General features: G+C 37.4%; 1 protein-coding gene across 1 annotated transcript in view; it reads right to left on the reverse strand.

Moving 5' to 3' along the window:
- Window positions 1-21020, reverse strand: part of pdlim4 (PDZ and LIM domain 4) — a 51376-nt gene extending 30356 nt beyond the window's left edge. The window contains exons 1-2 of the mRNA XM_084386875.1: window positions 20852-21020; window positions 10546-10697 (exon numbers count right to left, since the gene is read on the reverse strand). Of these exons, the coding sequence (XP_084243001.1) occupies window positions 10546-10697; window positions 20852-20944 (245 nt within the window). The 5' untranslated portion in view covers window positions 20945-21020. The remainder of the gene's footprint in view (window positions 1-10545; window positions 10698-20851) is intronic.
- Between the last annotated feature and the right edge of the window lie 4383 nt (window positions 21021-25403).

Here is a 25403-nt window from a genome sequence, read left to right on the forward strand (position 1 = left end):
AATTTCATAATACTCTTACGGTGGGATCAGTGAGTATTTGGTACTTTCGCTCGTTTGTATTGTGTATGTACTTGTATCTGAAGTTGTTGGGCCTCATTCATTAAAACAGGAGTAGAATTTCTGTAAAAATGTTTCTTATGCAAATTATTGCATGATCAATTGTTAGCCATTGTAATAATTGCGTTTATTTATTTATTGTTTGGATAGTAAAATGTTTCCTTTTATCTCCGTTTAATGCATCACGGTCAACTATAAGTAATATAAGTAAATATATATATTACATTTTTTTAATTTTTATTATTATTATTATTATTTATTTATTTTTGTTGTTGCTTTGTATTTGTGGTTCTGTGTGTGTTTGTTTGTTGTCTGTCTGAATATTGACATGTATAATTGTACTTTTGTTTATTTGATTAATGTTCTTTTGTGATGGTTGTGATGTATTTTAGGACCCTCTCGAAAACGAGATGGTGCATCTCAAGGGGTTTATCCTAATAAATAAATTTGAAATAAGTAAGCCGTTTATAGGTTGACCTCCTGTCTGCATGATGCCATCGTTGCGTGAAGCACTGAGACAACCTCTGGGACACAGGATTAGAGGTTCATGTTGACAAAACCAAACCAATCCAATCAGGCTTTGTTGGTAACATGACACTGATCATCAACTTTCTCTGTCAACTCAGGCTTTGATCCTGAGCTCATGAATAACTACGGAGCGAGTGCACATGAAAGTGTGAACAGCCAATCGCATGCGTGAAACACACTCCAGTCCAGAAGGGGGCGCGCGGTAATGCAACACTGTTTGCTAACCGCCACAACAGGTAAAAGAGCAGAAGAAGAGGAGACAATCTTTGCACCAACCAAAAACTAGGCTGTGTTCCAGTCCACTTTTAGACACGCACTTGCGAACTTCCCTAAGCACTTCCCCTCGGGGGAATCCCTGCCGCCATTTTGAAGTGCGTTCCACTTCGTGAAGTGGACGAGGGAAGTTTATATGGACAGACCCTCATTCCCTCGATTTTGACAGAGTCTAAAAGTCATATGTCTACGAGTCTACTTCATATGTACACTTCATGCACCTATATGTCCCACAATGCAGTACGATTGTGACGTCACCACAGATTTCGTTCAATCACCGCCACAACAAACAACTCTATGTAGGGGTGTGACGGTTAGTATATAACCGTGAGACCGACGGTTATAGTTGAACACCGTCATTAGAACTCTATAACTGCCAAAACCGTGTTTTTAAAATATTTTTTACAAAAAAAATGTATCATAGAGAATGTTTAAATACTAATTAAAAACAATTGTTAACAGTCTGTGTTATTAATGGTCTACGTCGTTTCCAACTGTATTTGATTCTTTGCCAAGTACCCCCTGACCGACCGCCAATCATCTGAGATAGAAATAAAAGCTATGACTATGATATAGTGATGTGCCATCATTATGAGATTTATTAACCAAATGAAAAACATTTGCAATAATAAACATTAGCAATAAACATTTGCGATAATAAACAACGTATCATTACCGATAACTGATCGTGCAGTTTAATCACCCCTTGACTGGCCCCAAACATGTTTGATAAAAGAAACATATACAGTGTGTATATAGCCTATATGATGTGTATTACATTTTAGCTCAAAAACAATTGTAATAAAAGATAGGATCATAAGATGCGCAATATATCGGGAGACATGGTTTTTACCACTTAATGAAGTTTTGTTTTGTAGAAAGCCTTTCCTTAAAGCGAATTTCGTTTTGTACAAATTGTATCTTAATTTTAATAGCCTAAATGTTTCATCAACCAATTGCATGTATTTAATAAATAAAAAGCAAATATAGCAGACAATATAATAACTGTGACATTGAGGCGCCGGCTTTGAAATCTGGTCAAAAAACGTTGGTGCAGATGATGAGTTTTGTGATGCGGTGGCGGATGAAATAATACCCCATCCGCGTATCTCTATCGATAACAACATTGAACACTACACAAATATTAATTGTATTTTTTTAATTTAGGCGATCAAGTAGCTAATCAGTGTCTGCTCGTTTATTCAAACTAAGTTGTCCTATAACAGACGAACGTCGCAAGGCCCCCCCCTAAGGAAGTTAGCGAGTGAAGGGCATGACAATTTTGGACTGGAACGCAGCCCAAGAGCTCAGATTCAGCACACAAGAGCTTGCTAGTAGCTTGCTGTTACGTGTAAGCAGGGGCGAAGAGAGGCGTGAATCCAGCTGCAGCAGTATGCATTGAAAATGAAAACAAAGATAATCCAACTAGAGGGTCAAAACCAGGAGCAGGAACATGAAACATAATAAAAGAGCAGGAATGCAACAGCTTCACACAACGTGCAAAGACAACAACCGACAAACTAAGACTGAAACACTTGTACACTTATACACTGAGTTTCGATTCATTTTTGTGACGAGCTCCACAAACTGTACAAACTAGCTAAACCGGCTTCATGGTACAGACCCCAGCCATGTTTAATCAGGAATGGAAAAGTATGATATATGTATGCTTTAGAATGATATATAACGCACCAAAACATACAATAACCAACAAACTCAAGAAGCAAACACAGGGCTATATATACACACAAGACACCTAACACAAAAGCCCTATTTGCACTGGATTAGTATTATCTGGGGACCTCGTGTGATTTAGAAACTCGCAACTTTTCATTTTCCGTCGGTCTTAGTACACGATGTAACTACAGAAGAGTCAAGTTTTAAATAGGAAAAATATCGAAACTCGTTGGTCTTTTTTTTTAGAGAGATGCTAATGGTCTTGTCCGATTCAATGATCTATGCTAAGCTATGCTAAAAGTGGCACCGCCAGACCCGGAGATCGGCTGAATGGATTCGAAAACGGTAAAACTCAACTGTTTAACTCTGGGGAAGTTGGAAAATGAGCCTATTTCCAAAAAAAGTGGAGTATCCCTTTAACACGAAGAGGTGGGGTAAAGTAATAATTACCAGAGCTTCTCAGTGATGTTAGTCCTGTCTGAATGTGCATCTCAGTGATCATTACTGTCAATGTCAGTAAAGATTACGGCGACTTTTACCTTCAGTTAAAATGTCCGGAAAAATGACCTCAGGTAAAACTAATCCCGTGCGAACAGACCCGCTGTAAATATGTACGTAAATATTGTGTCATTTCCAGTTTAAAAGTAGTTTTTCGCGTTTTTTCAAGTATGGAGACGCTTGAAAAAGCATCAGTTGTGTTCGAGTCGCTGGAACGAGTCTGTGGCAAAACTCAAGTGTTTCACACACACCATTCAGATCAGATCGACAGCACTTGTTAGAGGCATGAAACTTCTTTTAGCGTTAGGTAAGTGCCTTTTACCAACACAATCCAATCCGAAGGCGATGCGCAAATCAAGTTACTCTCCCACTTCTGCTAGTTTTATTGAGATATCTTAACCCGTGCGAATTGGCCATTAACTATTACAGACGTCCTGTGGTAAAATTACATTACTCCATCCACCCTTGTAAAGTTAATCCCGTCCGAATAGGGCTTAAAACCCAGAAACAACCTGAAAAACAGAACATAAACCTTTAAGCTGCTTGAAGAAAGAACATTTTCTCCCCTTCGCAGAACATCTCCACATATCAGCTCAACCAACAGCGTGACTTTGCTCAGGTTGCCCTGTTTATTGAACCAATAGCAGACAACATGTTTGAAAACGGACACTTTTTAACTACTATATTTTTATCCCACGCAAAAAAAAAAAAAAACGCCCACAGGTATTTGACGCTCAGCTAATGACATCATCACCAATCCCTTCAAAATTCCCCTTTCAACTGTCAAGAAATGGCAAACGTAGTTTTCCCCTCCCTTTGTTTCTTCCTCTAAGCTTTCAAATCCACACACAATTCTTCATTCATGCGTCATTGTCCACTAAGCACTTAGCCCTGCCCCGTTTTCTCTTTCCTTTAATTCCTCTTTTTTATTCTCTCTGCTCCCCTGCACTTTCCTGACCCAGGTCTTATGACTCAACTTGCTTGGCCCAGCACGCTCTTTCCGACAGCTTCATGACTTGTGGAAACAAATCTTTGTCATCCGCACACTCTCCGCCTTTTCCAGACTGCAACTTTCCTCAAAGAGAAAGGAGGAGGCTAGGGAGATACGGAGAGATTCCCAGCAGCTGTTCTCTGCCTTCACAGTGGCTTGAGGATATGCCTGGGTGGATTTGTATGACATGTTTCATTAGACCTCTTTGTCCAGTGCTGACTCAGGAGTCAACCGGGGACACATCCGGTATGTTCAGGAACCAGACATGGCATCACTGAATGTAGCAGCCAGAAATACAAGGATATTCCAATGCTACATTTTTCCAAATGTCAGGCTAACTATAGCCCCAATATAGTCCGGCTATGAGTAACCCACTTCTGGCCAGAATAACCTTGAATTTGGTTACATGCCGTTTTTGCCCAAATAACTTGCGAGATGTTTGATATTCCATCATGTAAGCAAAGTAAACAGTAATTACAAAGTGTTTGGTTTCATTTCTTCACTCATTTCATGTCTTCGTTATCTAATTGATGATTAGTCTATTCTTGGGCGATGGTTTAGACGTCGATTACATTTTCACTGACAACCCAAATGTTGCCTTGTTTTAGCCTTGACGTCCAGGCTGTGTTTGGACGGCCTTTTAAACGCAAAATTGCTTGCTGGGATACCAATGCTCCATTTTTCTAAATGTCATAATCATTTGTTAACAAACAATTCATTACTTCAATAAGCTCATTGTTTCTGCCTTAAATTATTATATTGTTTAAGTTAGGGTAAGTGTACCCATTAAGCCCACTTTCAACTCTGAAGTCAAATTAAAAAAAGAGAAAATAATTTTTTATGCTGCTCATTATTTTAACCAATCAAGTGATTTGTTACTTCCCTGGCATTTTTTATTGCGTACCAATCACATTTGGCGGTGTTGAGTTAGCCCCACCCATGTGCTGTCTCAGGGGACCTCACACAGAGTCACCCCAAAACTCTGGTGTTTCGGGACTCTTCAGAAATCAACACATTTCTGCAATTTTCAGCCATTTCTTTGGTAACTACATTGATATTATGTCAAATAAGAGATAAATGTATTGTTTTTTGTGTATGAACAAATAGTACTTTATCATTTTATATCATTTTCCTTTAAATGGAAAGATGCGTTTTATTAGCTTGCGTTCAAAGCCAATCTCTAGGTCAAACCGTTAGCCTTACAGAAAGGCTAGACTGCCAAAGAATTTTCAATCATTTTACATTAATTTACAAAAAAAATACATCATAAATTGTTTTGTAGAGAAGATTATTTTCATAAAGTAACTTTTTTTAAAGATGGGCTTAAATGGTACGGCGCCACAAAACGCATGCAAACTAGAGCCAACACAAGCTAACCTTGAATGAAAAAAACGTAACATTTCTCAATGTGGGCACAATGAAAATTACTATGATACTTAGTCCACAGTATATTTAAGCTCCATGCATGTATTTGTAAACATATCTTACATTTTTAAAGGAAAACATTGTCATTTTTCACCATTACTCACTGTGGAACCATTTAAGCCCACCTTATGTGTTTCAGTGAGGAATCCCTCTACTTGCAAACTTTGGTACATTTTCTGAAAATGTTTAATGATAACATTTATTTGTGTGCTTTTACCTTACTAACCTTTTACCCTTACCTTACTTACTACCTTAATTTACAACTATATTTAGATAGGCCTACAGATTACACGCATTCATTCAAATGAGATCCGTTTTGTCCTAAAGTCCTTTATGTATAACCGGGCATAATTCGGGAGCCAAGCTGAGTTAAGGCTTGAGATTCCAGGCATGGAGAGATCCCAGAGGGACCCTATATTACCCACAGTCCTGAGCCCCTGGGATCGTCCGGCTCTGGGATACCGCCACTTTCTGTCCAGCTTTGACCGGGCAAAACTCAGGACCCAAGCCAAGTTGGGGCTCCGGACTCCGGGCATGGAGGGGTCACCCAGTGGGCTTTCACCTTTGACCAGGCATAAATTAGGGAGCCAAGCCGACTTAAGGCTCCAGAGTCCCGGTGTGGGTGATATGGGTGTAACGGTACATGTATCACGGCATGGACGTCACGGTTCGGTTCATACAGTCAGACGACGAATATAGTCAGTCACAGGCGATACACACTCCAGTCCAGGAGGGGGGCCGTGTGGTAATGCAATGCTGTTTGCTAACCACAACAACAGGAAAAAGAGCAGAAGAAGAAGAAAAAGAAGAGACTATCTACGCATCAGCCCAAAACAAGAGTTCAGATGCACACAAGAGCTTGCTAGTAGCATAATGCTAAGTATAGATGAATTTTTGTGACAAGCTCCACAAACTTCACGGAAGGGAAACCGGGACGGCAGAAAGTGGCATCCTGTAAGTTTTCTTCATTTTACAAAAGCACAACGATGTTTTTATTGTGAGTGTACACAAATAAAAATAGACCCTTTTCAGTTTTGAATGATGTCTTACTGTCGTCTGTATGAACCATATCTTAAGGTTTTTCCGCTGTTATAAAAAGAAAGAATCCTTTGGTATTGTGCCGATTTTGTGTCGTGGAAGTCTCGCTACAGTCTTTTACAGTCCTTCCGGCTTTCCCTTTTTTAATGTCGAATACAGACTACTGCCACCTGCTGGTATAGACAGTTATTTTCTCAGAACATTTGTGCTAGTTGGCCGTTGGCTGTAGTTTTTGTGGTGTGTTCAAGCACAACTTTTTGGCCCAGACACAGGCGAAACGGCTTGGTGTGTCACAGCCTTCATGAAGGTAGGACAAATGGCATGTCCCTTTTTAGGAAATAGCCACCAATAGGCTTTAGTCTACATTACAGCCATGAACTTTGATCTGCTTGCTATTGCTATGGATGCATTCGTAATCTAAAGCAGTGGTTCCCAACCCTGGTCCTGGAGGACTCCCAGAACTAGTTTTAGATGTCTTCCTAATCAAAAACACCCGATTCAACTCATCAGCTCATAAAGACTCCAAGACCTTAGATAGGTGTGGGTGAACGTGATCTCACCAAGTACAACATGTTCCTGGATCAACATCAACATTTCATTTAACCAATCAGATTTGAGGGACAAGTAAAATAGGCTTACGGCCAGGGTTAGGTGCTTGTAAATCAGTGCTATTCACATATCATTCCTCTCTGATTTTAGGGATAACTGATGGGTAGGGCTAGGTTTAGGACAAAATATTTGGACATGAATGTTGTTCCAGGATCAACAAAATATGTCTTCCTTGGTGACAAAATCACGGTGACCAGATAAGAGAGACATCAAAAATGTGCCGTATTAGGGGTTCTCTAGGACCAGGGTTGGGAACCACTGCTCTAAAGAAAGCAATTCATATTTTTGGTCCATTTTCCTGAAGAGAAAGACTGAAATTCAGAAGGAAATGTCATAATAATAACCAATGAGCCATGGGTGTTTGGGGGCAAATCAATCTAATCTCTGTTTGGGCCTGATGTGAGAAAATATGATGTTTAAAATGTTTGTCTGTGGTGAAAATCAAGCTTTTAATGTTACTCATATGTCTATGAAGTGTTTTTAATATGCTTTAATACAAACCATGTGCAAATTCATAAGTCGACACCATTGCTGAGTATTTTCTCCTTAAAACTGCAGTGAACCAAAGACAGTCTCAAAAACACGCTTTGAAATCGCTGGTGTTTAGCTGGTGTAGATAACAATCAATGAACAAAAAAATAAAATAATGTCGGCACACTGAAATTACAGCTTGAAAAATGTGTTTATAAACAGTGCAGCGTTTCGACCAGTCAGGTCTTTTTTTTTGCTGTAATTTCTGTGTGTTTCTGTGTAATGTTTTCCGTCACATGTTGTTGAATCTAAACTAGAATTTTTAGTTATTAAAGTTTTTTTTTTTTTTTTTCCAATTCAGGTAAATTCATAATTTGTCATGCATTTTTTCAGTTCATCATCTCTAATCTCTAATCTGAAGCAGGAGCTAATAACATATAAATTGCTTTTTTAAATGCTAAATAAACAACATAAACAGTGTGAACAAGAAACACAGTGGTTGGGTTTAGTAATTTATGTTTTCACATCTCTACGGTCTCAAGGAGAATATGATTCAGTGTGATCCTGGGTGCCGTGTCCCATGTAATTGCATTTCCATCCGAGCACACGGAAAACAGAAGCTGCAGCCTGTGATCCGCTCGAGCACATCATGCACACTGGAACGAAGCGTTGCTTATCAGGCCAGCAAGAGCGCAGACAAATACAAATGAGTCATTGGCATATGCTAAAGGTCACATACCAATAGATACAGGGGGCCATGCTTTTGCATTTACAACGGTGTCACGTGACCTTCACAGAGCTATCTATGCAGGCCATGAAAAAAAGACTAATGTTGACAAAACGTGGAATTCTGTTTTCTCTCTAAGACTGTTTAGAGTTCAATTTCCAAATGGAAACCTAGATCAATAATAACTAGTGGTGTTTGGCAAGGCAAGCATCACTATTACAACTGCTCATGCTAGTGGTTAAGGAACTGAATAAATACCCAACTAGAGCGATGAAATATAATGTTTTTTTGCGATGCTGATGTGAATGATCCTGCATCGATGCATAAAACGTCTAGCAATCCTAGTGTTGTGCTGGAAAGTTTTGCACAGGCAAACGTTAAAGTTACTCTAGTAATGGTGTAAAAAAAACAAGTTTTGAAATGTAATCGGAGGAAAACGTTCCCAGTCGAATGCTCAGTATAAACAACCCAGAGTATCCTTAAATAAATTTACTACTCCTATGTGAATGTACCACTTAATGTCGAAAGATGATAAATGAGCAGGTCTTCCAAGAGGTCAGGGCTTTTCCAAATAACACGCGCTGCTTGCTCAGAGAACACACACCAAATATGGCAAGATGTAGCATATGATGCCTCTCGGTGAATCTCACACTCTCACACTAAAAATTTTGTGTGTGTTGAAAAGGATAGTCTTCTATCATATTGTAATTTCGATGGTATAGCCTGGCATGGTGACAGATTAAAGTTTTGGGGAAAATTATGCTCAAGTTGAGCACAGTTTCTTTCTGTTCTGTCACACAGAATTGACTAAAAACAAAAAGTCCCTTTCAAGAAAAGTCCGTTCCATCCGAGACCAAGTCCAATCTACTTAAATAGGGGAATCCTGAAATTTCTAAAACTTGCTGAACTCACAATTAAATAAGAAACTTGAACTGTATTATAAATGTAGTTACTTGTTCTCAAATAGATTCATTAAACAGGCTAGATCCTCCAATGCACATGTGCAGCGTCTCAAAACACTGACTGTTTCTATAGACCGTATGTAGCACCTTTTTAACGCTGCGCTTTTGTTGTTTCTTCTGATTTATATATTTTATTGATTTATGAATGAACTTGGGATGCACAATATATCGGCCACCATATCGGTATCGGTTGATATATGTTCGTTTTTACTGTTATCGTTATCGGCCCAATAAGAAAATTTGGCTGATGTAGTAAAGCCGATAAATAATGTATTATTTCCTTCAGCTGAGACACTTCAGATGATCACTGTTCAACATGATGGTTTTGAATTTGCTGAAATATGATTGGAATCACTTCAAGGAGGAAAATACAGTTCAGCGCAAAATCTGTCATATCGGCTACATTACATTATAATGAGAACATCGTTATAATTGTGTGTTTGGGACATGGTATTTAATGGTGAGATGTTTGTTTTTGTAATCAGGCTCTCAAAATTATATAAATATATGGATTTAGATTTATCAGCCAATATATCGGTTATCGGCTTTCAAATATAAAGACTTATCGGTTATCGGTATCGGCCAAAGTTTGCATATCGGTGCATCCCTAGAATGAATCGCTCGTTTTTTTTAAATCTTCCCGGTCTACTGACATTTGTTCTGACATCCGCTTAAAACATTACAATGCTCATGATAACTTTCATTAATTCTAGGCTACAATAAGTAAATCCTCTTCACCAACTAATTCTTTCAATTCTTGAAAGCTGATGACCGATATATTCCCCGATAAATCTAAATCCAAATTTGTATATAATTTTGAGAGCCTGATGGTAGAAATCTAGTGTTGCATAGAAATATACAGAGGTACAGCAAAAAAAAGGGAAGTTCAAAGACAAAAGTCAAAGGTCTGTAGCCCCGCCCCTTTTCAGCGCCGCGCTCGTTGTCTTTTGACTTCCGGTCTGTATTTTCACAGCGATTTTGCGTTTATTAATGAACGGCTCGTTTTAAAATCTTCCCGGTCGACTGACATTTGTTAAGTCATCTGCTTTAAACATTACAATCCTCATGATAACTTTCGTTAACTTTACATTAAGTAAATCCACTTCAAAAGCTAATTACTCCTGGACAGCAGCGCCATAGAAATATAGAGCAACCGCAAAACCGGAAGTTCAAAGACAATATTCTAAAGATGGCGGCGCCCTCGTTTCTCTGGCGCATAAGGTCTATATCTTCGTGAAAACAAGCAGCACCTGGATGTGAGGATAGTAAGGCAGATATACAGGCAGTACCTGCTGATGGCCAACACAAGCTGATCTGTGCAGGCTTTAATGCGGTTCTGGGCCTCCATGTGTGTCATGGTCTCTGTGCTTTCTCCATTGATGGTTAGGATGGTGTCTCCAGGGCACAAGTCGCTCAGCGCTGCTTTACTCGCAGGTGTTATCTAACAAAAGACAAACAGAAGAAAGGTTAAGGAAGTACCACACCCAGGACAAACACTGCAATGCCTGGAGCCAAGGGTACCATTACTGACTCACTGGAAACCATCAATAAAACAAAGCCTACAACTACACCAATGACAGATGATCAATTACTCAGTTGACTAGCGTGAGATGTGCTGACTATTCAATGTGAGGCATCCATGCTTATGAGGCAATTTCATAGTCACTGTAAGACCTTGTCTGTCAACATTCAGGTGCATAATGCTTAGCGTAAATCTCACAAAGAAATGTCTGATTCATTTCACCCCAAAATTTAAAAGGAGAAAATAAATAATATTTTGCATAAAGAAACATTTCCCCCTAAATTCTCATTGAACACGAACATTTAACAAAATCACAACCTTTGTGTCTGTCTTTGTTACGAAGATGAAAAAGAGTTCAAAAAGGTTTCACTGAACAAAAGGGTCTTTTAATGACAACAAACTCAGGTAATCCACGAAGATGAAGGCAATGTCTACACACAAACACACACTACAACCGACAACTGAAGGGTGAAACAGAGCAACTTAGGGGCCGTTTCCACGACACCGTTTTCAACTAAAAACATACAACTTTTTAATGCGTTTTGGCCGTTCATTTACAGGACAACGGTGTTTTGAGTGCCTGAAAACGCAAACGTTTGAAAACGGGTTTCAAAATGCACGTTTTCTTAAAATGGTCTCCGTGTAAACAACGTAAACGTGCATCTGTGAAAACTCAACGGGAAAAACGACTCCGTTTTAAGCATATCGTTGTCGTGTAAACCTACCCTGAAATAGGCTACACAGTGATAATGAGATGATAACAAACAGGTGTGATGATTACATGAGTGTCCATGACAACTGATGACTGGCGGGAAACTAAAGGGGGTCGCACACCGGACGCGCAGCTCGGCAACGGCTCAGGACCGTGTTCAAAATCCTGCCGCGCCACAGAGCGCCATTTACATAGTTTTATATTAAATTTACATTTATGTGTCTCAAATCGTAGTTAATGTATATACGGACTTAACCCTGTGCTGCAATATACATTTAGTTTTATATTTATTTACAGAAATCAGAAAATTGCTGATGTTATCGGATTTTCAGGTGAGAGTTGTCCTAGACGTGGCGCGGCGCGGCGCGGCGCTGAGCTGCGCGTCCGGTGTGCGGCCCCCTTAAGGGTACGTTTATACGACAGCGATAGGCTTAAAATGGAGAAGTTTTTCCTTTGAGTTTTCCACGCACAGATGACACCATTGTCATCGCGAAAACGACTAAAAACGCTGTATTCTGCTGCCAGGCCAGTAGATGGCGATGAAACACTACAGACTGAACACATAATACACGTGTGCATCACGTCATCGTCTTCACGGTTCACGTTTTTGTTGTTTAAACTGTTTTCAAAAACTTTCACTTTGCACCAAAACGCCGTTGTCGTGTAAATGAGCGGCCAAAAAACGCATACACAGTTTTACAGTTTTAGTTGTAAACAGCCCCTGATACAAACAAACACATTTGAGACTGAAAATAACAAACCAAAAGTCCATGAAAACAGAAACTAACTGAACATAACTGTAACGGTCTTATTACTGTAATGCAAGAAAAAAAATTATTCTCATCACTACAATTTAATACAGAACAGAACAACCTGTTTATTTTTATTTGTATTAAAATCAGCATTAATAAAATTTAATCAAACCATGATCTTGGTGAATATTAGGTGAATAGCGCTTACAGGCTCTATCGAGTTTAAAAATAACTTACCATTATAGGATATAATATGCAAAATATAGCAATGCGATGTCTATATTGCAATGGCTTGTGATAACTGAATGATTTTAATGCAATAACACAGTGCCTACACCAGACAAGAGCGGTGCAACGCGATGGGACAAAAGACACTAGAACCAAAGATGTTATCCACACTGGAAATAGAAAATCACTCGCTGATCTCGACTGAATCATTTGTGTAGCTTTAATAAGAGTTCATGTATTTTTAATTCATCGAGTGAAGACTAAACAGTGTTTGATTTTTACATTTGATTATTAATTATTACTTAAGTGCTACTTATAAATAAACCTAATGTAGGCCTGCCTAAAAAAAATTAAAGCCCTGTATATTTCATTTGTATCTTTGTTTTATGGTATTTGTCCTATTGTTTGCGATTTAAAAATTCTTATTTTTAATAACAAACAGAAAGTACAATAGCAAAAAGATTCGTCCACCCTTAGTTTGAGGTGTTTTTGTTTACCTGGATTTTCCTGATGTTACGTTTTCAGGTTGATATAACTACATATTACTTCAGGGGTTTACATTGACGTTGAAATGACACTTACTTTTTATGTAATGCTACAGTAAAACACTGCTGTTCACTATCAGAAGTGGTTAGGATGCTTTCTACTCACAGAAAGAACATGAAACATGTATGTTGGTTATATAATTTCCAGTGTTTATATATTTACACACTGAAGCATTATCATGATATCACAATATTTAACGAGTTGTTGCGTATAGCATGTTTACCACCTACACTAAACCCTACCCTAAACATAACCGATAGTGTTAACAAAAGCAAACGTGAGATAAAAAGATATTTGCTAAAGCAACCATGCCAATTGAACTCGATTCTAGAAGTCTTTGAGCTCTTTAATTGTGTTTCCCACAAGTGCAATGCTGGACCAGATGAGCTACCGAGCATGCTTACTACATCAGAAAAGCCATAAATATAGAGCTGGTTATGTGATGAAAATGTCCAAATGTATTAGTTTGCAAATCATGGGAACAGTGTTTTGAGGTTTTAACGCAAGAAACTGAGCAAAAATAAGTCTTTCTTAATCAAAAAAATCTGTCCCTGTAATCATAATTTATAGGGATGCACTGATTTGAAAATTCTGGCCGATACCGATAACCGATAATTCTTTATTTTGAAAGCCGATAACCGATATATTGGCCGATAAATGCAAATCCAAATTTGTATATATCGTTTGAGAGCCTGATTACAAAAACAAAAGTCTCACCAATTAAAATCCATGTCCCAAACACACAATTATTATAATGTTCTCATTATAATTTGATGTAGTCTATATGACAGACTTGTTGCACTTTAATACATAAACAATACATGTTGCACTTTTACTGCATTTTCCTTGTTTGAAGTGACTCCAATCATAGTTCAAGCAATTTAAAGCCATCATGTTGAACAGTGTGTATCTGCAGTGTTTCAGCTGAAGGAAATAATCTATTATTTATTGGCTTTAATGTATCAGCCGCATTTTCTTATCGGGCGGATAACAATAACATTAAAAATGAACAAATATCGGCCGATACCGATATGGTGGCCGATATATCGTGCATCCCTAATAATTTGTGTGAAAAGGAGTAAATGCTGTTGGTGTTTTACTACCTCTAGTGTTGAGGTATAGGTACATTTTGGGAGTTTTTTGTGGAGTTTTTTCTTTTTGTGCTTGAACGGACACATCGACTCGTCCGCCTCGGCAAGTGTCCTCGTAACACAGTTGCTTACGTTTTAAGTGAACGTAAAGAGTTGAGAAAGAAAATGGATGCGTATCATTATATTGGATCCGTGCATTCGGTCTTAAAGTGACAGCAGCCTAATATACCCACGGCTGTCTGTGTCATCAGTGCTTATCAAACAACAAAATACACAGAGAAAATCACTTTAGTATCTTTAACAAAGATTAATTATATTTAATTTATAAAGTAAAGACTATTCAGTGCTATTTTAAATTTGATTATTCAATTTCTGTATCTGAATACTGTTAGACTAACCTGGAAAACATAAAGCATAAAGTTTATTTAATTTGCCTCTTTGTTCTATTGTATTTATCTATGCTTGTAATTAGTTTTTTTTATTTTCTATGCAGATTCACTGCAATCAATCTAGAGATTAAATTAAGTACAAGTAGGCTGATTAGTTTGATTTTAAAATGAGCTAGGCTATTCAATTAATCTGGTGAAATTGTTTTCAAATCACAATATTGCAGATTTTTTTTTTGCAATGTCAGTTTTGTCCAATATCGTGCAGCCCTAGTAGAGTCATGCTTTTCCAATGAGTCTAGCCTTTACAGTAACAAAAGAGATTCTTCTTCTAACATTGAGGAACAAAATAGTAGACTGATTAAAAGAATGTCATCATTTCTTTCTTTTTTTTTTTTTTTTTTTTTTTTGATTTTATGGCGAAATATTGATCTGGTCGTGGATTTAATGACAAGCGGTTTTCATGAGAAGCAAGATTATTTTTAATGTACTGAACAGTAATTTGTTCAATTACAGTAAACAATGGCTGAAATCCTTCAAAAAAGCATTTAGGCTATATGTTAGCCCTCATGTTCTCTACACATGACATCAATAACATATATCATATCATATCATATCTCATTCTCTGACACAGTCAGTACCCTCTGGCTTTGAGATCTAAGAAACTGAAATGCAAATAGCCAATAACCATTTTATGTTAGGGTCACTATTGTAAATCTACTAACTCTGTTCATCTCTTACTTTCTTAAAAAAAAAAAAAATTGTTTCACAATAAAACTTTGTGAGAGATCTTAGAAATCAAGTGGATTGAAAAATGGATGGATGTAGAAATCAGGCATCAAAACATTTTAATACAGTAGTGAATTCTTTTGTCGATATTGTAATGCTTCTGCATAGTAAACGTAATTAAACTTAAGCACTATATCCACCACTACATACTATAGTTAACTATATAGATACAATTAACTTGAAGTAATCATAGACGTCTAAAAACACCAGTTTAGATGTTAAGCCAGGAAATTGCCTGAAATTGTCCTTAAGTACAGAACACTTGTCTTAAGAATAGGGACCAATGGCTGTTGTTATTACAGTGGGATGTAGCCCACATCCAAGTCATTACCTAAATGACTCATTCACTTGCCTATAATAAGCCAAGCACATACGTACAACCCTAAATATTCAGCAAACAGAAGCTCTTGACCTACTAATAAGGCTAATTCGTCCCATTTAACAGGCCTCATTGCACGTGTATGAAGTTATACTAGTAGTCACATGGTGCTTGCTTTATCTTGAAACATCTTGGTTTACCCTGCTGAGCCACAAAGAACAAGTTATGTAATGTGACCTCACTGTTTTGGCCAAAAAAAGAAAGAAAATAAGAAGCTAAAAACATTATACATAGCCTACATTATCAAAACTTGTAAATGTAGAGAGAATAATGAGGAGAAAGGATCACTGTAGATCTAAATATGAGCTTTATATCCATTAAACCTGTTGATGATTGCAATGGGAATTCAATCAAACCCCACACACACACTAGGAAGCTTCCGATTAATAATGGCTTACTGTGATTTGGAAAACATTGGACATAAAAATGGTTGCTTTCAATGTAACCAATATTCTGAATGTTGAACCAGCCTTCAATGTACAACTGCTTAACTTTTGGCACTTCTGTTTACTTTACCTTTGGACTAAAAATACCAAAAAGTAGAGGAAAATCAATGATTACTCTCAAAGTATAGAGAAGTTGTTCTAGTTTCAGGATCACTTCAGATTACAGTGGACATCAAGTACCAACAAACTAAGTAACAAAATTGCTTCCCACACAACACTGAATCAATGGGTTCATGCTCTCATTGTGGCCGGCACCAACCCTGTTTATCCTTGCTGCAACTCAACCCGTGTTTATTGTACACTGGGACATATTTTGGTTTAACTTGTGTCGTTTTGGTAATTGTTTTTCAAGAATGGGGGAACAACATGTCCATGGTGATCTCTACCAATTTGCATTGAAATACCATAGAGTTTGATTGATTTTTAGCATTGTTTTTTCCCCCTCCTACTCTCTGTGACCCTGTCAGAACAGAGCAACCCATTTTGTCCAATTACAGCCAAGAACCCACCATTCGAGAGACCACCCATAGAAAGTAGACACTCAACTTTAGCAGTGTAGCTTGGCACCATGCCCGTGACGCTGTGAACTTTGATGAATCCTGTGCCTCAGAATCTCCTAGTGGCTACTTAATCTCTTTTTGAATAATGTCACATGGCTTCCTGGAATGTGTCTGTGTGTTATAAATGTGGAGCTGAGCAAAAGTGGACAATGAGTTTCGGCCTGCCAGCATTACTGCATGCCCTTACAGAGCGAAAACAAGAGGAAGGCCCTGGATGCAATAAATTAGCCCTGTGAAATCCCAGAGGGAGCCAGTCAGACATTGAAGATAAGCAGAGTAAATGTGTTTATAAGACGGCGTATGTACGACTATCTGGTTCAGACTTCTTTCAAGTTTACAGAAGGAATGAAAAAGAGATTCTGATATTCTCAGTAATTTTGTAGTGAAGACTTGAAGAGTGAAGACATCGCACCGTTCTGAGTTCCTGTAAATGGATAGCCACATTTGTCAGTTAGGACAAGTGCTAACAATTTGTTGTGTATTGCACTTGGCAATGATTCAATGAACTTTTACCTCAGCACTTTCACATTCACCAGGAAAACCCCAAATGTTCAACAGAAGCACGGAAGCAAAAGCATTTTGCAACAAACCAATGGTCCAAGGTTGTGGATATCCCAAGTAACTGCATTTAAGTTAAGCACAATATCTCCATATATCTCCCATATTGTCTGAATGTCCACATTCATTTGACTAAAACTGCATCTTGGAATATATCGTGTCATAATATATATCGCAATACAAAAAAAAAACATTGTGGATAGTGACAATATTGTGGAGAGTTAACATAAGTTTTCAAAGTTTTAGTGTCATTTATAACTACTATTTAACGAGTTTGTTTGCCCATAAAATCTTTAAGATATTAGGTTAAACTTATTTGGCTTGCTGTCCACTGAAGAGGGGCTCGATGAAGCAGCTTCAACTCGAGCTTTGATATACCCCCCCAGTGGCTAAAAGTAGGATATGATAATTGAAGGGCAAGGTACCTGAGATGAAGGTGGAGTTTGGGGAGGTGGAGGGATACTGGAACAGCTGATGCAAGAGAGAGGTAAGCGGCTGCTTATATACTCAGGCTGTTGATTGAAAGATTAGATGGGCTCACTCCTCCCTAACTTGCGTTTAGGAACTTCATATAATGTTGAGTATAATAATGCATTGGGGGAATATTTGTGTGTTCTGATAATGCCAAATGTCTGATGTTACCAGTAAAAAGTGTCCTACATTATTTTAAGTACATCTAGTCAGTGACGGAGAATATTCGTCTGAAATAATTCAGTATTTTCAGCTTCAGAATCATGAATATTGTTATCCTGGTGTCTCTATTGTCCTGTGCTTTGGGTTTCCAGCACCAAATCCAAGCCTATTCATTTACACACTCACAATGTAATACCAACTTTTTTTTCCATTTGGAGGTTTTCCATTGGCAACAGGCAACTTACCATCTGCAACCCTAACAGACACTTTCCCTAACAAAACCTGAGGTTTAATCTCAGCATTTACTGGGAACTGGATCCACAGTGCCAGATGGAAGCCTTCATAGGACGTAAAAGCAAGATATCCGAAGCCAAGCCTTCCAGCGGTAGCTTCGCTTCACCAGATCCATCCTCAATCCTGTGGTGCTGATGAGCCTCTCACCAGCTTTCAGCATCAAGCTGCTATCTTTACATGGTGCAGATGTTTCTTCAGCACCAAAACACAAGGTTATTTTCTCGACTCAAACGCTGGGTTTAGCCTGTAGGATTTTTCAGTGTTTGGGTCGTTTTTGTGTTATCCAGCGGTCGAGAGACTATTGCATCCTCTTCAGGAGAGACCGGTTCTCAGGTGTTGCTGAAAAGGTGCATTTCTTCTTTGTTTTACGTTTTATGTCATAGTTACTGTGCAAAGCAACATAAAGGTAAGTCACATGTCGCATCGGCCTTTTTTCGCGTGATGGAAACACCTGACTCCTTTGTCAAATCTAAATACTATAAGGATGTTAAAAAATGTTCTCAGAACTGTGAACTGTTTGTTTATGGGCAGGTTATGGAGTCAGTCATTAGCAAATATTTGTTCTTGTTTTGAAGCATGAGCTCAATTCATTTCGATCGGTTTTACATAAAACAAGTCATTTTGTATTTCCAGTGATTGCATCTTGATTTAAGAATCTTTAGACACTGCATTGGAAAACGGGACAAAAATACTGAGGAAGAACATGATTTTTTTGCAGTGTGATCAGAAGATCTTATATTCTAGTGGATGAGAGCAGTTCAAGCTACTGTTTTTGTTGTTGTAAAATGAATTACAACAACATTCACCTTTTCAAACGTCTTTACAAACAAAAGGTCTGGTCCCATTACAATGATAATGAGGTTTGATTGTATTCATATTGTGTGGAGTGTTGGATTAGTTGTTATTTACCCTTGTGGTATTACGTCTACCATTGTTGGTATTTGATATTCATTGTTACCTGAGGTAATATCTGTATGAATATGTATAGTATGTATGTGTGGTTTTGCATATGTGCAACTATAATACTGTTTCTTAATGAGGTATTATTATTACTATTATTTTTTTATATATATAAATAATTGTATTTTTCCTTCTCTCTTTGAGATAGTTGAAGTAGGAAGCAGCTATTTTGTTTGTATTCTTTGACAGACTGGGGTGGGGTTCAATAAGTTTTACTTCTCCCCACTCCATTTCAAGCATAAGTGTATAAGTTATTATTCTTACTATTATTATTCCTATTATTATTATGTATTTTTTTCTGTTGTCACACTACTTGCTTGAAATAAATAAATAAATAATAAATAAATAAATAAATTAAAAAGCAATGGATATCAAAATCTTTTTAAAGTTGTATTTTCAAACTCTCAAGTGTTGCTGGTGCAAACTCGTGTTTCTCCCTAGACATATTGATGTATTGTTTTCTCCTTTTAATTTATTCAGTAAATTATCTTTATTTGGTCTTAAAAAAGTCAAAAATTTCCCTTAATAAAACCTGCAGAGTATTTTTCAAAAGGAGGATTTAAGTTAATCTGTAAGTAGGCCTACCAATTCAATTATAAAATAAGATAGTATTATTGTAAAAATGAATTAATAAAATCAACTCATTATGCTTGGTTAAATAAACAACCCAATTGTATTGGTATAAGATTAGCCCAACATGTGTTCTGTCCTATATTTACCCAGCTGTTGGGCTAAAAACAACCCAAATTGTATTTTATTTTTAACCCAGTGTTTTGTTTTTGTTTGTTTTTTTGTATAGGCTATTGTAGGGGATAGATAGTACTTTCAAACTGAGTTTTTAGCCGTTCCAATAAACAAGCAGAAAACTGTACCAGCATCACCTTCATTCATCCATTGGACAGTGGAAGGTTGGTTGGACTAGACTAAACATCCATGACCACAGATAAAGCCCTGACTGGCTGTAAATATTAATCGGTGACAACCAGCTGCCATTTTTCTAAATGTAAGTGTAAGGCAGTCGAATAAGATTTCTTCTGACATAGGCATTTACTGACCACAAATGTGCAGTAAATGATAGGGTTTGTCGAGCATGATTCAGCTTTTCATTCATTTGAGAAGCATCGAAGTCAATGCCCAAAGGAAAGTGATATTAACACAGAAGATTACTTTAATATCTCAAATGTTTCTCTTAGACAGCAGTTAGATTAAATGGAGACTTCTCCTCAAATCTCCAGCATATTAAAAATAATAATAATTTTAATAAAAAAAATAATAAAAAAAGCCAAGGTACTGAAGTTTTCAAAGTGAGAGGTCTCAATATGAGCTCAAACATTTATCCTTTAATATTGTTCAAAGGCCAAATAAATTTTACAGCTATATGCTCTAATAAGTGTCAACTATTGTCTAATTATTTCCTGGTTTTCTCCAAAGAAATTTTAGGAGATAACGTTGATATTTTAACGGGACAGAAACAAGAACTCTATTAAGTTTACTGAGCATAATAGCTTAAGTGAAATTGAAATATCTTCCGTTACAGAGTGTGAGATAAACTACTGTATAAGCGAGGCGAACCGACGCGACAAACAAGAAAAACAAAGTTCATCAAGTTCATTTAGAGAAGTAAAGCCACATTTAGAGAAGTAAACCCAAATGTCCACGTTACAACAATGAAATAGCACGCCGGTTGTAAAGGGGCGAAACAGTCCATCAATAAAAGAGAAGAACGAGAAAAGACGTACTCTGGAGATGGTGAGCGGTGTGCTGAAGTCCCGTCCACCCACCAGACGAAAACCCCACGGCGAGGGACCGGCGAGAGTCACAGTGTGAGACATATTTGATTCAGACAGTATCCAGTATCCACAGCAGGAAAACTGCAGTCCTCATTCACTCTTTAATAAACCAGTGCTTGACTGAGGAGTGAGGAGGAGCAACTGAACTCACACTCTCTCACACACACACACACACACACACACACACACACACACACACACACACACACACACACACACACACACACACACAGGGGCTCCGGGGGAGGAAGGGCCAGCGTCGCCATGTCAACCATACACAAACTCAACGCTCCCACAACTTTGTTGATCGCAGAAACGTTAAATATTAATGTTTTTCAACGGCTCTGGCTGATTGTAGCCAAGTTTTATCTACACAAACGTAGATGTATTAAAGTTTCTCCATGTTTTAAGGCATTTAAAAATGATTATTTTAATCCTTAAAACAATTAAAAAGGAAGAGTGCCTTAAAACTCTCTAAATTACTGGCAATATGGATTAACACCCAGTGACAGTGTCATTTATTTTTGTGAAAGAAAAAAGAAAAGAAATGTCTCAAAGGCAGTGTTCGAATTGAGGGGGGGCTGGGGGGGTCCGGGACCCCCCATAAGCATCAAGGGACCCCCCATAAGGCCCAAAAAAATTACCTCGGGGGGTCCCCTGGTTTTTCATTAAAACTAAAATAATAGAAACATAATTTATTAGGTAATATATATTTTTTTAATCGAAGTATTTCGCTGCCGCTCCTATTAGAAAGTAATTCAAATTAGATTTGCGTCTGAAAAGACGCTCAAATTTATAAACAGAGACATTTTATTGATCGTGCCATTTATATGCCAAAAATCGTTTTTTTTTGTTTGTTTTTTTCGTGTAAATGATACACACTGCAAACCCCTTGGGTAGGATTAGGGGTGTGGAGTACGTGCGTATTACACACCATAAAGTGCGTATCATATGCACGCAAAAACTATTTTTGGCGAATAAATGGTACGAGAAATAAATTTCGTGCTATAGATAAGCACTTTCACGAGAGTCTGGCAGAGTGGATCCTCATTTTCACCTCACGATGACAGTAAGATAATATTTCTTTCTTTTATGATTGTTTGGTAATTTACTGATCTGAATAGAATTTCGACATTAACGGTTGTCCGGGACACGTGCGTGTGTTTTTTAAGGGACAAGTGAAAGAGAATTGTAGCCTACTTGCCCAACCGGACAAATGCCCTGATTAAAACAATTTTCAATATCAAAAAAATAAAATAAGAAATAACGTAGGCCTACTCGGTTAGGCTACTAACGTAACCTCAGTTCCCTGAGAGTAGGGAAAGAGTATAGAGAGTACAAATTAGGGAAAGAAATGCCCTTTATAAAGCTAAAAACATTATTCTGATAAGAGTGTTTTCCAACAGTGATGTAATGACACATTGACAATTTAAGTTTGAAGGGAGTAAAGCCTCTGTTTAGGCTGGACATGTAATTTTGACAAAAGAAGAACTTTTATTTTAAATAAATCTTAATTTTAAATCAGCCTACAGTGTGATATTTCATCATATTATCATGCTTAACACTGAGAATTTGAATAATTGAAATGTGATGATCAGATGCAGACATCTAAATCAGAGAATAGCCTATCATAGGTTCGGGAGGTTGGCGGGTGGATTATTTAGTTTTAACAGCAGATTCGGGTGACTCAAAGTGCACCAGATTAATGAATTTATCTTTAAAATGTACAAAATTTTCTTCCGGGGGGGCATGCCCCCGGACCCCCCTAGAGGTACCGAGCTCAATCCACAAAAATATTCTATACTTTATTATATGAAATAAATAAATGAAAATATGTAGCCTATATTATTACGTTTTTTTTTTTTTTTTTTTTTTTGTGGGGACCCCCCAAGAGCTTTGACACAATTCGAACACTGCTCAAAGGTCACGGTACAATGAAGCAACCAATGGCTATGGGTAATCCTCACCTTCACATGATGGTTTGAACATTAATCAAGTTTTTAATGTTGTTTAAATATGTCTATGTGGTTGTTTTTAATATGCTTTAAGACAAACCATGTGCAAATTCATAATTCAACGCTAAGTATTTTCTCCTTAAAACTGCAGTGAACCAAAGACAGTCTCAAAAACACAAATCGCTGGTGTTTCTGACGTCACAAACTACCTTGTAACCAATCAGATCAACGTGTGATCGTCAACGAGTGGATCTCTGAGCTGAGTGAGTGAGTGGAGGCGGGGCTCATTTGCATATTCATAGAACCACTTATACTAAATGAGGCAAGGGTGTCTAGTTACATTCTAGCTATTTTAAGGCATGAAGAAATTTATTTTCGAGGAAAAAACGTTTACAAATGTCATTTTGGTGATCAAAGATGAGTTTTAAGGGATAAAATGATTGACTACAGGGGGACTTTAAATTCACCACTGTTTGTTTCTCAGTAATCAATTTTCTTTGACATCAGCTCTTTAGAACATTGTTTTTCCAAACAACAGTCCAAGAATTCTAAATTAATCATTTGCCTCACAGTATGAGAATCAGCGGGATGGTAATATAGATTCCCTAACCAATTCCTGAAGTCAGTGAACATATTGGAAACAGTTAGACTGTTTCATTCATGTTGTTAGCATAACCCTATGTAATATTAGTAGCAGATGTATTTACTGGTGACGCAATGTCCAACATCAGAGTACAGTATGTGCGTTAACACGTTTAGGGAGCCGTATGGAATAAGAAAACATCAAATGAGGGGCAATTCAAAGGCCTTTCCATGAATAACACAAATTTGTGTTTGACAGATGTTCCTGTTTAATACTTAATAGTGTTGTGTGTCAAAAAAGGAGTTGAGGTTGATGTCACATAATGCATAGCAAGTGAATACTACGCTCCGACATACAGCCTTAGGCATTTCATTTGTTGATTCTATGCTTCCTTATTTCCACACATCATGTTTACTGCATTTTAAACTTCCATTGACATCGGTGGACTGAATCCGGGCTCCGTTTTGACAGCTTTGCATTATTGTCACCCAGTATTCAATGTATACTAGCCTTCAGCATGAAAGACAGTGGTATAGGTACAAAGTGCCTTCTGTCATGGCAAACTATGTGAAAAGAAGTGCACTTAATTGCATGTTATTTACAAATGTTATTAAAGTTTGAATTTATATTAATGCAAATAGTTTAACCCCTTAAAGGACTTAAGTACATCTAACAGGGTTAGAATTGTTCCGTTATTCCAAATATTATGATGATCCACAAATAAATATAATGAGATCCACAAATATATGTTAGGAGTTCGACAAAAATGACTTAAATTCACAAATAAATAAAGTTAAATTTGCAAATAAGAAAATATATATTCACGAATATCTTTTTAAGTCACAAGCACAATTCTGCCTGGCATTCACTTGTGAATCGCTTCCTGTACATTTTGTGGACGGCTGCACGCATTTGTGGATCGTTTCTTGTGCATTTGTGGATTTTTAAACATTTCGAGCCTCGAGACGTGCACACGAATCCACAAATAAATGGACTTCATCCACCATCTGCCATTTGTGCCATGTCTCGTCTGCAACCGTTTGATGCTGGTCAAAGCAAATGTGCAAATCATTTGTCCTTTGTAATCCTGAGTCTATCCTGATTTACTGATCCTGATGGAAATTTAAAGAAGCCTTAAACTCCAACAATCTTTTGGAAACAGGCTGTTTTGACCACACAAATACAACTTCAGCTCAATTTGAACAAAGCGCCCATAGAATACTATGGAAGCTTGTTTCCGCCACAGAATACAAATTAAAAAAGGTAAATTGCGACTTTTCATCCCACAGTTCTGACTTTTTTTTCTCACAATTGCGAGTTTATATCTCACAATTCTGAGGAAAAGATGAAAGAATTCAGAATTGCGAGATATAAACTCAGAGTTGCAAGGAAAAAAGTCTGAATTGCGAGATATAAACTCACAACTGTGCGTTATAAAGTCAGAATTGCAAGATATAAACTCAGAATTGCGAGGAAAAAAGTCAGAATTGCAAGATATTAACTCAGAGTTGCAAGGAAAAAAGTTAGAATTGCAAGATATTAACTCAGAGTTGCAAGGAAAAAAGTCAGAGTTGCAAGATATTAACTCAGAGTTGCAAGGAAAAAAGTCAGAGTTGCAAGATATTAACTCAGAATTGCGAGGAAAAAAGTCAGAATTGCAAGATATAAACTCAGAATTGCGAGGAAAAAAGTCAGAGTTGCAAGATATAAACTCAGAATTGCGAGGAAAAAAGTCAGAGTTGCAAGATATAAACTCAGAATTGCGAGGAAAAAAGTCAGAGTTGCAAGATATAAACTCAGAGTTGCAAGGAAAAAAGTCAGAATTGCGAGATGTAAACTCAGAATTGTGCGTTAAAAAGTCAGAATTGCAAGATATTAACTCAGAATTGCGAGGAAAAAAGTCAGAGTTGCAAGATATAAACTCAGAGTTGCAAGGAAAAAAGTCAGAGTTGCAAGATATAAA

The sequence above is a fragment of the Rutilus rutilus genome (assembly GCF_951802725.1).
Source record: "Rutilus rutilus genome assembly, chromosome: 18".
Classification (NCBI taxonomy): Eukaryota; Metazoa; Chordata; class Actinopteri; order Cypriniformes; family Leuciscidae; genus Rutilus; species Rutilus rutilus.